The sequence below is a fragment of the Agelaius phoeniceus genome, chromosome 5 (assembly GCF_051311805.1).
Source record: "Agelaius phoeniceus isolate bAgePho1 chromosome 5, bAgePho1.hap1, whole genome shotgun sequence".
NCBI classification, from domain to species: Eukaryota; Metazoa; Chordata; class Aves; order Passeriformes; family Icteridae; genus Agelaius; species Agelaius phoeniceus.
Window position 1 is genome coordinate 22,297,021 of NC_135269.1, and position 14,528 is coordinate 22,311,548.

The window sequence follows — 14,528 nt, forward strand, 5'->3', positions numbered from 1 at the left end:
TTCCATCCTTTTGCAACTCCTTTAGCTCACAAGAATTGGCTTAAAAAATTGGTATTGATGAATAATGAGCTCCTTGCTTTGGCTATTATTGTTGGACATACCTTATCTAGATCTGCTGTTTTTTAAATATTAGTGAGTACTGTCTCATCCTTCTCTGTTATTAATTATGTAGAAAACCAGATGAGGTAAAAATAACCCCTCTTAAATTCTAAACACAATCAGTTGGGGGTTGGTTTTGCCCTGTTTGATGTTTTGTTTTGCTGTTGTTTGTGGGGTTGCTCCCCAAAAATACACAACTACCTCCTGATTGTATACTGTACCCATACACAGACCTTTTATCTTTGCATGTAAAAAGCCTGATGGGTTCTCTAAACTTAGCTCACCGGTATCTCCATGACTAGCACATTTCATTTCTCACCTGTTTCTTTGCTGAAGTTTGCACCTATATTCACTGCTATTTACTTCCTCCTCCTTGCCTAAGGTGCGGAATGCTTTGAGTTTTATTACCACAGTTTCACCAACTGTGGAGTCATGCCTTCCTGGCCATCAGTATGATGCTGCTGAATACTTTATGGCTTCCATTAATACTTCCCTTTTAAAAATACCTTCCTGGGCAGTTATCCTGCCAATTGTTTAAACTCCAAGAAACAGACTATTCTAAAGCTCCTTACAGTGCTGCCTGATGCCATATTCTGTCTGCACAAAGCAAATACAGACAAATAACAATCACTGGTACCTAGGCAACGGTGGGACTTCAGGTCAGCTATTAACTCTTCTTTATCTGCAAGAACAAGGTCAATTATTGATTTATTCCACAGTGGGTGCAGAACTGTGTGCATTAAAACACTGCCAACTCCTTCTAGAAGCTTTCTGGAAGTCTTTTCGTTGGCCTCATGAAATGTAAAGTAAATATTACCTGTTTTAAGCAGACATATTATTTTCCTCCCTGTAAGATGCATATATATAAAGGAAATGTTTGGTCTTTTCCTGAGGATATCTCAAGGACCTGTTAGAAACACATTATGGCTGAGAGACCATTGGAACCCAAATAGTTTAAATTTGTTAAGAAATCCTTATGAGTGCAGTTCTGCCAAATGGTGCAGGTTTAGAAAGCGTTATGTAATATGCATTTAATCACACATGGGACAACATGTCTCAAGTCCATCTCTACTCAAGTCTGGACAAAAGCATTAGATATTTTCTGTGCCCCAGGACTGGGCTGACCTCTCGCATGCTGTTCCATCCTTGAGGGGACTTCTTTACTCCCTCCCTACCATCACATTTATTTCTTCCTCCATGGCTTTACTGTCTACCCGATTTCTCTCTTTGTACAGTAGCTTGGGAGAATCACTCCAGGCAAGGATTTTGAGTCTCTCAGATATGACGTTGAGGAGATGTGACCTGACACACAGAAGGGAGAGGGAGAAGATGGGGGTTACAGGCTAGTCACAGCTGAAGACTCAGACAACCATGAGTCCCCTTTAGGAGTAAGGGTAGGTTTCAGTGAGTCACCCAAAGGAAAGCATCCTGATCCTGAAAAAGAAATAGGAGCAAGCAGGATTCAGAGAGCACGCTCTCCTGCTCGAGGCTATGAGCACGCTGAGAGAGGCAGCACTGAAAGAAAAAGGAAGATGTGCAAGAATCATTCATTATTTCCTTGGCAAAGTAGCAAAGTTCTCTATTACAGAAAAATGGCACATGGGGTGTCATGTGTCCCAGAAGATGAACACTTTGCTGGCAGGCATAACTCTCAGCAGCCACAGGGCCAGGTGAACTACCAAAAGGTTTTACAAGGAATATATCATTTACCCAGTTAAAATCACATCAATGTGCTGGAACTTGAGATCATATTTAGAGAAAAAATAAGCACCAGAGGAACACCAGAAACCAATTCATATAGCATTATTCCCCATCCCTCCTATGCACAAAAAGGCACCATGTAGGCCCAAGAAAGGAGAAGAAATCTTAAACCAAGTAGTTAAGAGTGCATTTTCTACAAGTCACTTCTTAGGACAGCAGTTAATCTAAACTGCTTAGGTGTCCCAACCTGCAAAGCATAGGCAAAAGTCACCAAGACAGGGATGTCCTCGTAATTCTATCTCACCCATGTCTCCCACACCAGGAGCACATGGCAGAAAAGCATCAAGGTGAACAAGTGTGAAAAGGGCTAGCTGTCAATTAAGCACCAGTCCCAGGAGAAGGGACAGCAATGGGGAACACTTTATGTAAGCGACGCAGCTCCCAGGAGAGGGGAGCAGCCGTAGCACAGAGGAGGACGTGATAAATACGGACTGGAGCAGGTGGTCCAAGAACTGGCTGTGATTTCAGCAAGCATTTGTCCAAACAGGACAGAACTGCCTGCTGTGCAGCCCTGCAACAGCAAGAAGCAGGCTGGAAAAACCACAAAGCAGAGCAGAAGATTCAGCAATCACAGACTGCCAGATGAATTTAATTCTGAAAACATTCCCACAGGCATCAAGAGTATAACAATAATCTAAGGTATGAACAACATGGAAGCAAACCCAGACCACTTGCAACAGAATCACAGATCCATGGTTTTGGCTGGGAATTGACTCCAGAGGTCATTTTGTGCATCCCCTGCTCACAGCAGGTATAATGAGATCTTTTTGGCCGGGTTGTGTCCAGTCAAGTCGGATAGTGTCAAGGATGGAGGTTCCACAACCCATATGGGCAATGTGTTCCACTATTTCAGCATCCTCACAAAAAACCTAACATTTTCCTGGTATCTAATTGATAAATCAAAGGCAGAGAGGCCCTGGAAAGAGACCTAGACAAATTAGAGGGTTGGGCAATCACCAACCATATGAAATTTAACAAGGACAAGTGCCAGATTCTGCACCTGGCATGGGGCAACCTTGGATGTCCTGACAGATTGGAGAATGAGATGCCGGAGAACAGTGCTGCAGAAAGGGACTGAGGAGCCTGGTTGATGGAAAGTTGAATATGATGAAAGGCCTGAAAATTCACTCTTGTTGAGTACATTAACACTTCCCTCAGCCCATTTCTTCAGCCTGGCCAGGTCCCTCTGAATAGCAGCCTTGCCTTTCTGCATTTTGGCCACTGTTTTGTTCCTTTTGTACTGTCTGAGTTACAGACAGATAAGCCAAATTCTTCTCTCATTTACAGCATTGAAGTCCATGAATTAGACACATTTACAATACTGCAACACTACTCTGCATGTGAGAGTGCACCTTTGTGCATGCATACACACCCACACCTGAGATGGCTCAGGAGATGCAACAACTGAAACAGAAATACTGCAGAATTTGGAGAAGCAGCTGCTATAAGTGAGGACCAAGGTATACACTCCAAGCCTAAAGTGACAAGAGCTTTGGGCTTTCCTGACTTCGATTCATTGGACTGCACCTCAAAAAGGCAGCAGCTGTTAACTTCATAAATAATAATAAATATTTCTGAAGACTTTAAAACCTGCTATCAACCCAGGATCATATTATATCAACAATATAATGATGATGATGATATAACATACACATAACTTCACCTGAACGTTAGGTCATGAGATATCTAGCTCGTTTATCCATGTTCACATGGACAGAGTCACCATGTGTACTCACATAAACACATTCTTCCTCAAAGAGATTATAAATCAAGAATCATGAATAGCATCCAAGGATTAGGAAAGACTATGTGGTCAAAAGCAATGGAAGGTATATCATACACAATATAAAATACCATCTGACTTGCACTAGCTTTTCCACATGCAATCACTGCTTGGCAAATTGTTTGCAGCCATCTTTCACCACAGAAATAGATCACGAGGAAAGAAATACTTCAACATGCTTCTAATGCAACTGAAAAACAGTGCTTTGCAAGTCAGTGTTTAATCCTGGCCTTTACTCAGAAATAAGGTAAGGTTTCATTTTGTTTTGTTTTTTTTTTCCCAAACCAATTGTTAGATTACACTGAACATTGGTGCTCAGAGAAGCTGTGGGTTGCCCCAAGCAGTGGTGTATGCCCCATCCCTGGAGGTGTTCATAGCCAGGCTGGATTGAGCTTTAAGCACACCTAGTGAAAGATGTACCAGTCCATGGCAGAGGTGTTTGAACTGAATGATCTTTCAGGTCCCTTCCAACCCAAACCATTTTATGATTCTATGAACATCTTAATAGGAAGACCATTGTTATAGTTCTCATGTGTATTAACTAGCTAAGTTAAACACTACCAATTGTTCTACTCCTGCAAATATATTACATGTGCTGACTTAAACTGAGGGGGAAGGGCTTTTCATTCACACAAATACACAGCACCAGGTGTCCCACCTTTGGAGGAGGAGAATCTGCCATGCCTGAAGAGGTGCTCATAACTTACCCCAAACATCTGCCGAAGGTCAGGATCTCGAAAGCGGAAGGGAATGTTAGACACATGAAGTCGTTTTGGAGTGGATTTGCTCTCAGTATTCTCACTGCTCTGTGTCTGTGATTGCTGTCCATCTGTCTGTGCCCCTCCTTCTGTCTGCTGAAATCAGAAAAGACAAAAGTGTGCACATGAGCAGAAATCACACAATTTCCTTTCACGTGTCTTGTCTGCCCCTTCTTAGGTATCAGCACTGCACTTGCAATGGAGCCATCTAGCACCTGGCAATTATTTTGATAAACCCAGTAGCACTTAACAATCGATCTGTTGTTCTTCCCCTCCCTTTCCATGAGTAAACACTAATGAGATCTCAGCCTCCCTCCCCTCCTATCACCTTCCAGCTTAGTAGATTTGTCTTTGGTTTTCTTTAATTGCTTCTCTCTTTTAGACCATTCTTCCTCACTTCAGCTGCTACCATATGAAAGCTCTAATGAAGAGACGGATCTCTCATATCCTGGAGCTGGGAGGTAGCACCGCCACTCTAATCTCATGTGGCAGGATGTTCATGCAATCATCAAAATCCCACAGCTGAAGTGGCAGCTCTTCACTGGGCCAATACCAGAAGTGCATCCTGAGGCAAAACGGCATCTGCTCTGTCAAGCTCCCTTCAGAGAAACATTACCCTAAAAGAAGATCTATAATTAAATGGTAAAATCCATATAGGAACAGCTTACGGATGTCTCTGATTAACTTTTTACATACATTTAAGTGAGCCCAGGAACAGGAAACAGTCATCACCACTGCAAGATTTAGAAAAAACTCCAAGTCCTGCCTTTTGCTACCAATTCCATAGCTAAGAAAGGCAATTTGTTCCACTGTTCTCAAGTGCTGACTGGCATGGCAAAGAGAGGTCAAGGGGTACACCGGGGTATTTGTTCACAGAAAAAGTACAAGAAGCAGGCAGAGGGATACGGGAGATCTGTGTGCCAGATGAGAGTCCTAATGCCTGCACAGAGATTACTGGCAGAAGAAAAGTAGGGAACAGAACCTCAGCTGCTTGTGTGAGCTTAGACTGAAAAGTGCTAAAATTTGAGCACAGCACCAAATATAAAGGCAAGGCCCCTTTGCAAAATGAGAAAGGCTTGATGAGAAAATAGCATTTTTCACACTTTAGTCAGAAAGATGACCTCAAAACCTCAGGGCCACAGAACAAAGCAGACTACAATTTAGTCGGTTTTATTGCTCTTGTCCCTTTCCAATTGCATTCACTGACAGGCCAAGGTATTCAAAGAGCACCCACCCACTCACTCTGTCTCCTGCTGCTTGCCTCAGACTCCCAGGAGTTAAGCTTTGACTACCCGTGTGATGCACTTTAAAGTGTCATTTCAACTCTTTAGATGCCAACCTGACTTCCTCCTTAACCCATCAAGTAAAAAGAAGTCCTACAATAAGGCAAGGACTGTAATTGCTAAGAGTCAGTCTTCTTAAGGCACTTTCAAGAAAACATGTGGGCCTTAAAGATATAAGGGCTGAGGGTTTTGCTAGTTTGGGTCCTTCTTTCCTCCTGTTTTAAATATGCAATTTGTGTACCAAAGATGAAAGAAATCTGAGGGGAGCTGCCCACACCAATTCCCCAACCACTGACTGAACTTGATAGGTTGCTCTGCACATAATTCAGTATACAACACTTCACAAACATTTGGAAACATCTCTTCACAGACAAACTCAATTGGCAACACTAAGAAATTATCTTCTGCCTAGAAATACCACTTAAAGATATGACCTTGAACTCGTATATTGACTACAAAGCAAGTGTATATACAAAGACAAGAGCAAGCAAACAGTGAGCACTGGGGTCTTGTCATGCTGAGCAGAGCAGTGGCAGCTTTCCATTTCATTTCAGTAGAGCTGTGCATGCAGCACAAAACATGTTTGATCTGGTTAACATAAATTATCTCTGATAGGAAGAATGACAATACTGCCCTGACAAATATGTCTACTTCCCATAGCTGTGCAAGTCTCAGGAGAAGCCTTGTAGAATGAGGCCTTTTTATTTGTCTAAGACTCAATCATCCCCCAAACATCAAATTTTGGAGAAAAATTTCAGAAACTTCCTTTTGATCTTATCCAAAAGCTGTCCCCCCGCATGTTCGACCTCTTCTCCTTCCCTCACCTCTATGACAAAAAGGCTCTCCAAACTCATAGAGAGTACACCCTAGGGGAGGAATCAATGCAGCTGGCTTGCAATTAAATCACACCAAGCTACTTAGTGGTTTTATTTTTATGCTTCCATCAGAGTCCTCTGCTCCTCAGGGCAAATTTGTCCAAGAAGGACAAAACACAGGAGTAGCTTATCTATCACCACTGCATACAACACCTGCAAGTAAGTACTCCAAAGTAACTCCCAAAAATCACCAATACTCCTGCTAAAAGGGATAGCTACATTAAAATATAGGTTGCACAGGAGTGGATCTGGCGTTTCCAGAGGGGAGGAAGCCAGAATGTTGTATGCACTCCTCTCCCATCCATTTGCTCCCAGGCAGAGGGCAGAACTCCTTTCTTACCAAGGGTGCAATGTATCATGTACAGTGGCCTGCTCAAAAGCACTCACAGCTGTTCCTGCATATGGCAGAGAGCTGCTGCCACACAGGAGTCTTTCTGCAGCACGTGAGACGTGCACAGTGAGACAAATGCTTCCAAGAGAAGAAATGATAGAAGGAAAAAGGGATCTTGGTCCACTCTTACGTTTTTAACTCCACTGAGAGACTCCAAATGCTTTTCATGCTTTCACATAGCCTAATTTTTCAGTAGTAGTATAAAATTAAATATCTTCTTCTCTATGCTGTAGCTCCCTCATCTCTATCATCCATGGCCCTAAGGTAAGATTTGAACTTTCCACCACTGTAACATTAGCTCAGTACATTTGTCCACTGCCACACATTCAACTACAACGTAAATGAAAAAAACAGTCTCTTCAGATCTTTTTTTTTTCCTTTTACAGTTATTCCTTGGCTTAATTCATTAGGAAAGAGATGAAAGGAAGGGCCTGGAGCCTGTTCTCAGGCACCACACAACAGATCCTGGCAGCTGTGCTACCCTGACCAAACCAGATGATGAAAGCCCTCATTTCACCAAGTGCTCACTCCCCACCTTGACTGCTTCCCCACAGGGCATTCAAGCTCCTTCTGGCCTTGTGTCAGCACTTCCCAGTGAAGAAAGAGACCTCTCCCTTCTCTAGAGAGCCAGCTCAGAAGGGCACTAACACACATTCCCTAGGTCCCAATGTCTCTCATCAGGCAATATAAACATGCTGCACCAAGGTCTCACACTTAGGACAGTACTGGATTCACTGCACCTCCTCAGCACAGCCTGTGTAGCATGCACTGATGCAGGTGATAATGCCATTCATGCCTGAACAGGAACGCTTTGAGCTCTGCTCAAGGTCACTGAGAAGCACATCAGAGCTTGGGACAGCAAAGCATGTGCTTCACGTTTAACTCCTTGCGGCCTGTGTCCCTAGGCCAGCTTCTCTCTTACACCTGCCAGCAGTAAGGAAACCCTAAGCAAGAAGGGGCAGCTGAAAAGAAAAGCACAGATTATACTTGTGCACATAGACATGTAAAAGGGGAGGAGGACACCTGGAAACATGAGAGTGTTCCAAAAGGTTTGGGGGCAGCTCTACAACTACCTTCCCACCTCTCAACTGGTCTCTATCCTAATGCAGGTGAACAAGCAATTGCTGAGGATTTCCCCTCAGCAGCAGGGAGGCAGGGGCTCCAGCACCACCTGAGCTCCAAGCAGATCTCATCTGTGCGGCTAGACAGAGGGATGCCTCCCCGGCGAGGCAGACAAGCACTGGTGCAACACACCAACACAGATTATTAATACCCAGCACATTCTGTTTCCATCTCCCACTTGCTTCTAGAACTGGAACCACTTCAGATCCAAGTTCCAGACAAACAAAAACCAACCCCCCATTCTCTCTCCCAGGAAGCAGGCGGTCCAAAGCGTTGTGAATCATACTGAGGAGGTTAAGAGCCATAAATCATTGCAAAGAAAATATTTACAAAATACAAACTGTAACTAATAACTATATTTAAAAGGGGATTTGGGTGGCTTACAAAATCTAGGAGACAGACTGTGCTAACTCCACTGCTCCTCAATCACTCTTGGATCCAAAAAAAGCCAAAACCAAACACCCAACCTTGTTTGGATCAAGAGCTTGAAGAACTGTGGAGACAAGGACCAAAAGCTACAACTGGGAGAAGGGAATCTTCCCACAATGAAGCAGAGTGCAGATAATGTGGAAAAATCTCTACAACTTCTAGTGAAGAACCTGTGTCAAAACAACCAGTCACTCACAAATGAACAGAAAGCCACTGAGGAGGTTTCATGGAAAAACAAGAGAAGAATTAGGCTCTAGACACAGAATCAATCTCCTTCCCCACCATCCTCTGCTAACACAGGCTTGAGGTCCCACACATCCAATAGCAAATGCCATGGGAACTTTAGCTGCTTAAACACTTGTTCAGCAGACAGAAGACCTTAAGGCTAATTATCACTTTAAAACAGCAGTAAATATAATTTTACATTTATATCCATGTACTTGGTTTTCAGAGATGCCAGCAGTGCTATATTAAAAAAAAATGGGCACTACTTACTGGCACTATTAACTACCATCCAAAATATTCTGTATGCTAAAAAAACAGAACCAAAAATTCTAAGAACATACCAATTAACTTCTATAAGGCTTTTTACTATTTTCCACACAGTCAGGTGAATTTACGGTATATTTTTTCTGATATATATTTTTTATTTATATTCTGATATATATTTTTTGTTAGTTAGCTATTTTCAGACATTATGAAGCTTAAGTAATTTTATTCACTTTCCTCATTAAAGACATACCTCACAGAACACAAACCTAACATAGGAAAGCACATAGGGAGCTTTGCTGTGCTGCACAGTACCTCTGCTGTGTCCAGTAACATTTTCAACTCAAAGATGGCTATTTCTAACCAGAAATTCTTTAGTGCTTTTTTCTTTTCCTTTTCCCTCTCAATGAAGTGGTGAAATGGAGCCCCCTGAAAGGCCTGCTCTGCTGGTCAGATTGTCAAACCTTTTGTGAGCAGTTCCAGCCCATTCCTCGCAAACAAGGATGCCCTGACAAGGTGAAAGAGAGAGCAAAATTTCCCAAGCTAGTGGTCACCACTCCATCAACAATGGCAGAAGAACTGCCACACAGTGACAGACTTAAGATCCATCCAGCCCATTATCTTGTTTCTAACAGCAGCCAAATGTTTGGCATCTGTGGAAGGAACAAGAACAGGGCAAATGCTCGCTGACTTTCCTCCAGCAAACTAAGCCAGCTGATGTCTCAAATTGCAAAGCATCCCATGGACAAGAGCTGCAATGCTAATTTCTTCATTATATGGAAAAAATAAGTAGTAAACCCTGCTCTTTTTTCCATACATGGCAGCCAGTTATTTCCCACTTGTATCCTAGTAAGTGAAAATGGGAAAGCTCCATATTTTAGTTGCCTTACCATACAATCTTCTATGTACTCGTCATATACCTTTAGTCCTGACAGCTCTTTCTGTAAGTGAAGATTTCATTTCTTCGCATAAAAAACCTGCTACATCCCTTTCATCATCGCTTTTATCCTTCCCTGTACTTCTGCTAGATCTGCTAAAACCTTTGAGAGATAAGCAGAATTACCACAGCTATATACTCTAACGTAATGATATTTGTTGATTTATTTCCTATTTCTCATTTTTAAATCTGCCTCACTAGACACAAGTCTGCATGTGCTGACAATCTGCCTCATATTCAAAGCAAACTCTTGATGTTAAATGTCAGGGTTTGCAACCTCAAGACAGCAATTTCTAAGCTGAGTTGGCCAAACAATCACCAGCAAACTACTTATTTGAAGCTAGTTCTTCCTCATGTCTACCTGCTTAGCAGTATCAGAAAATAACTAATGATATTCATTAAACACATTCTTCACCTGAAATACATCACATGAGCAATTGTTTTAATTATTAAAGGGATGAAAAGTAATTACAGAGGAAAACTCTGCAAATTCAGTCTAGGCAAGAAATACCCAAGGGGAAGTCATCATTATAACATTGTCCATGTGTTGCAAAAGTCAGTTGAGGAATCCTCAGTGTGTTGGCTCTCTTCTTTCTAAGCCCTTGCTAGATGTACAAGGCACAGCCAGATGACCAAGCACCTTCCCCATCTTGCTTCTGAACATGACACATATGGGCCCCCACCATGAAGGTGTCTTCTTTGAGAATATGAAAGTCAATACCCCTTTATGCCATAGCAGATGATTTAAGTACATTTCATTAGAACACATCAAGAAGCAGAGACACAGTGCTCTGTAATTAAATAATACTTTATACTGGCTCATGACAACGTAACACCAAGGCGACAGCACCTGCCATTTTCATGTGAAGTAATTTACATAAACTTATTCCTCTACTTCTATACCTCCAGCTGCATTCCATAATTTATACAGACATACAAATTCTTCCCTCTGACATTAACAAGAGAAACAAGTTGAATAATCAGCTTGCAGTAGTAAGTGCATTGCATTTACTATCAAGCAAGCTTTTTTAGTTCAGCAGATGATTAATCTTCCCTCTGCGGGTAGAGTACCAGGAGATGCAGAGAGCTGACAATTGCTCTCGGCTTCTGGCCATGCTCTCCACACACTTACCTTGCAACAACAGCATTTGCTGGATCCCTCCAAGAGCTGCTCTAATTCATTAATCCAGCAAAAGAATTGGACAGCTTTCTGCCAGGTCAGTGAATTAAAGTGGCTCACGTAAGGAATGCCAGAGACAGTAAATAGGAGTGGGAGTTTGTGCTTGGAGCCAGATCTCTCCTTTCTGACAGCAGTGAATCTCTTAGATCAGCTCAGCTGCCAGAGGTACTGCAGCCTAATTAGCATCTCCCCTTGCAGCTAACTGTGCTGGGTATTTCCATTAGGGATAAGAGCACTAAGGTAAACCAAGAAGGGGGAAGGGGGAAGAAACCAGGCAGCCCAGCACGATAAGTGAAATGCTGAGTATCAACTGTTTAAGAGAAGGGCTGCAACAGGCAGACCAAGTAGGCCAAATAAGGTCCTGTACCTCAGCCTGCTTTTAATCCAGGTCTTTCAGCTGTGCTTTGGGACAGTATCAAGAGAAAGGACAGATGCTTGGACATGAAGACCGAGAGGTCTTCCTGCCACATGCCAGGCAAGAAACAAAGCCCCACAGATGAGACTTGGTCCTAAAATAGAGATTCCAAAATACAAAGCTGTTTGTATTACACCAACTACTGTGCCAATTTCTTTTCTATGCCTCAATCCTGAGACTCCGAATGCTTTCCACTACATTCAAACCTCTGTAACCAAGCTCATCCTCAGCTCATGACACCAACCAGTCATACCCTCTTTGTTCAGGGTTTAAGTCTGTGTAGAAAGGCATGGACTTCAACTCTCAAAGTTTACTTTACGTAAGTTCACTGCTGATCTTAGACCTCAGGCTCCCAGACCACTGTCTTTTCACTCAGACACTACCACTAATCTCAAATCATTCTAGCTAGCTAGCCAAGTTTATATGAAAAGGTGCTCCCACCCTGTGTCTTAAGGATCCTGTTACAGACCACATTACATTGCTGTGTAACATCCAGCCAAGGAGATCAAGCCCTCTTTCTATTAGTGACCTTTAAACTATGCCCACGTTCTTTTTACTTTTGCAGTTATCCTAAAGGCTATCAGCCCGAAAAGCAGGAAAGGTCCCTATCTGACCACACCTTTTGCTATCTCCCTCTGTCCTGCCAACACAACCAATCACAGGCCTTGTTCTTAAAAGCAAGCAGGGAACTTATCTGTCCGGCTGAAGGAATTTCTGAATCATCCCATGGGAGCACAGGCTTCAAGTCAGCAGCTAAAAAATCCACTGGCTGTTGAGTGTGGGGTACTGCCTTCACACACGTGACAGCAGCTGTGCTTGTCAGTCACAATGATGGGAGGGAAGGCTCAAACCTCACCCATGATGGCTTTTTGCTTTATTAAAGTTAGCACTGCTGTTTGAGCAAGATGGTAAAATGGCTAGAGGAGAAGATGCCTTAAAGCATAACAGTCTAGTCCATACGGACTGAACGTGTGTGTCAAACAAGTAACAGCCAACACACATGATGGACAAAATGCTTAACATTAGCTGTAGATGTTTAAGATTAAATAACCAACCTGTTCTGCTGTATTTTAACAGCATTCTTTAACTTGAGTAACTACGGAGCCTTCTAGCTTCCCCTAGGTCCTACATCATTAATCAGCATACTGAGAAGAAAAGTTAAAAAGGAATTACATCCTAAGGCAGCCCACAAAATCAAAATAACTTCATAGAGGACTCCTAGACAGAAAGATAAAGAGACTTGGAAGATCCAAGTGGATGTGAAAGTCTGGTGTGAGAAAAGCCCCTGGTTGAGGCGATTTACCCCTGCTCCCACAGGTTTCTTCATGTGCCACCATATGGGATCCTCTGGGTTTGATCAGTCCCAGGCATAGCAGCCACAGCAACGCCCTTGTGTGCGCCCTTAGCCTTTCCCAGCCAGCTATGGCCACAAGCCTGACTCCGCATGCTCAGCTTGCACGTCTTTAACCACATCAAACAGTCACTCCAGACGTGCACACCTGTTTCCAACAGCCAGTACAAGTGCTATGTGCTATTCAGCCTGTTTCTTGGATTACCCCCTGCCAGTCAGGCTCCTTCCACAGACTCCTGGCAACACCACTGCCTGCCAGCAGTCTCCCAGCAACACTCCCTCCCACACAGATGGGCTCCCAGTCCCTCCTCGCAGGCTAGCCACAGGCTGTGGGCTCCTTGGAGCCAGCATTAGTTGATGAAACACAGAGCTCAGCCCTGCAGAGCCATAGAGATGGCTCCTAATATGGAAGAGGAGCAGGAAGGCTGGCAAGAGCTTACATCCAAGGTCAAGGCTAACATCATTTCCATTAAAAAGAAATGCTCTTAAGCTCTGGACAAGGATGGGAACAACAAAAACACAGGGGGAAAGCCACTGCCCTGTTTTTTATTCCCTGTTTCTAGCTTTCTCATCCAACTGGCAGGGCCTGAGGTAGTTTTTGCTGGAGATGGGCAACCAAAATCTTACGTGTTGGAATGATATCAGACAATGTGGAGCTAAAATGATGACTTGCATTTCTGCACACTGCATCAGCGCTTGGTTTTGTTTCCTGTGTGGTCTTTCCTTATCTACTTTTTTTGCCAAGCAAGGCGCCCTAAGTTCCTTTTGCGCACTAACGTGCCTTACAGAGTGTGTACTTTTTCAAGATGCCGAAGTTGTGGCATTCCCAGGAAGAAATCCAAGGTATCTTATCGAAGTCATGACCAATGGCGCCAACCATGCAGCCACTGCCCACTGCAGAAGCACACATCAGGAACCATGAACACTTGAGCTGGCACTATCAGTTCCTCCAACTGTTGGCACTGAATTCATTCAGTACTTACCAGGGAAAAAATTAATCTCTACAACCCAAACACCAACTACAAGTAAAACTGAAAGCATTAACAGATTAAATCCACCCCTGAGCGCCGAAGGCTCTCACCATAAGGCTCTTTATTAGGAAGTTAAGTCTTAACAAGTGGCTTAAGGGGTGGATAAAGCTTTTCCTGGGATAATCTGCCAGCATGTTGCCCAGTGCCAGTTCCAGGCCATGGAAAGAAGAAAGAAAATATGTAAGATGATGGAAATCTTGGTTTGGCAAATGGATGACCAGTAACTGAGAGCTCATCTCCCATTCTTGCTCCCTGAAGTTCCCTGCTGTCTTCAGAAAGTCAAAGAAAAGTAATTTTCTACTCTGTTAGCTTCCTGAAAACAAAACCACATTGGGATTACACCTAAGATGCATGTGCTCACCCTAATTCTTTGTACTGTCAACTCTCCAGAATTTGCCTCCATCACATCTATTTGAACCATTCGCCAATTAACACAAAGTAATTAACACTTTTGTCAGAGGCTGTCTTTGGACAACACCACCATGCTAAAATCACCATGATCATGATTTCAAGTACTACTGTTCTCTGCAGGCACCAATTTACAAGGGGAACATGCAAAAGGGGAAACCCAGTAATGGAAAGTCAGAAGCCACATTTTGTTTATAATTCTCTCCTTTCAAGTCT

The 14,528-nt window shown here is 43.1% G+C and overlaps 1 protein-coding gene across 21 annotated transcripts in view; it reads right to left on the reverse strand.

Annotated features, from left to right (window-relative positions):
- Positions 1-14,528, reverse strand: part of RBFOX2 (RNA binding fox-1 homolog 2) — a 171,060-nt gene that overhangs the window by 46,048 nt on the left and 110,484 nt on the right. For 17 of the 21 annotated variants that reach the window (XR_013182342.1, XM_077178523.1, XM_077178522.1 and 14 more), the window contains one exon: positions 4,351-4,497. Coding sequence is in view for 20 of the 21 variants with exons in the window: in XM_077178523.1 (XP_077034638.1) it covers positions 4,351-4,497 (147 nt within the window). In the remaining variant the exon portion in view is untranslated. The remainder of the gene's footprint in view (positions 1-4,350; positions 4,498-14,528) is intronic. The other 4 variants (XM_077178520.1, XM_077178537.1, XM_077178521.1 and 1 more) reach the window with 1 other exon arrangement.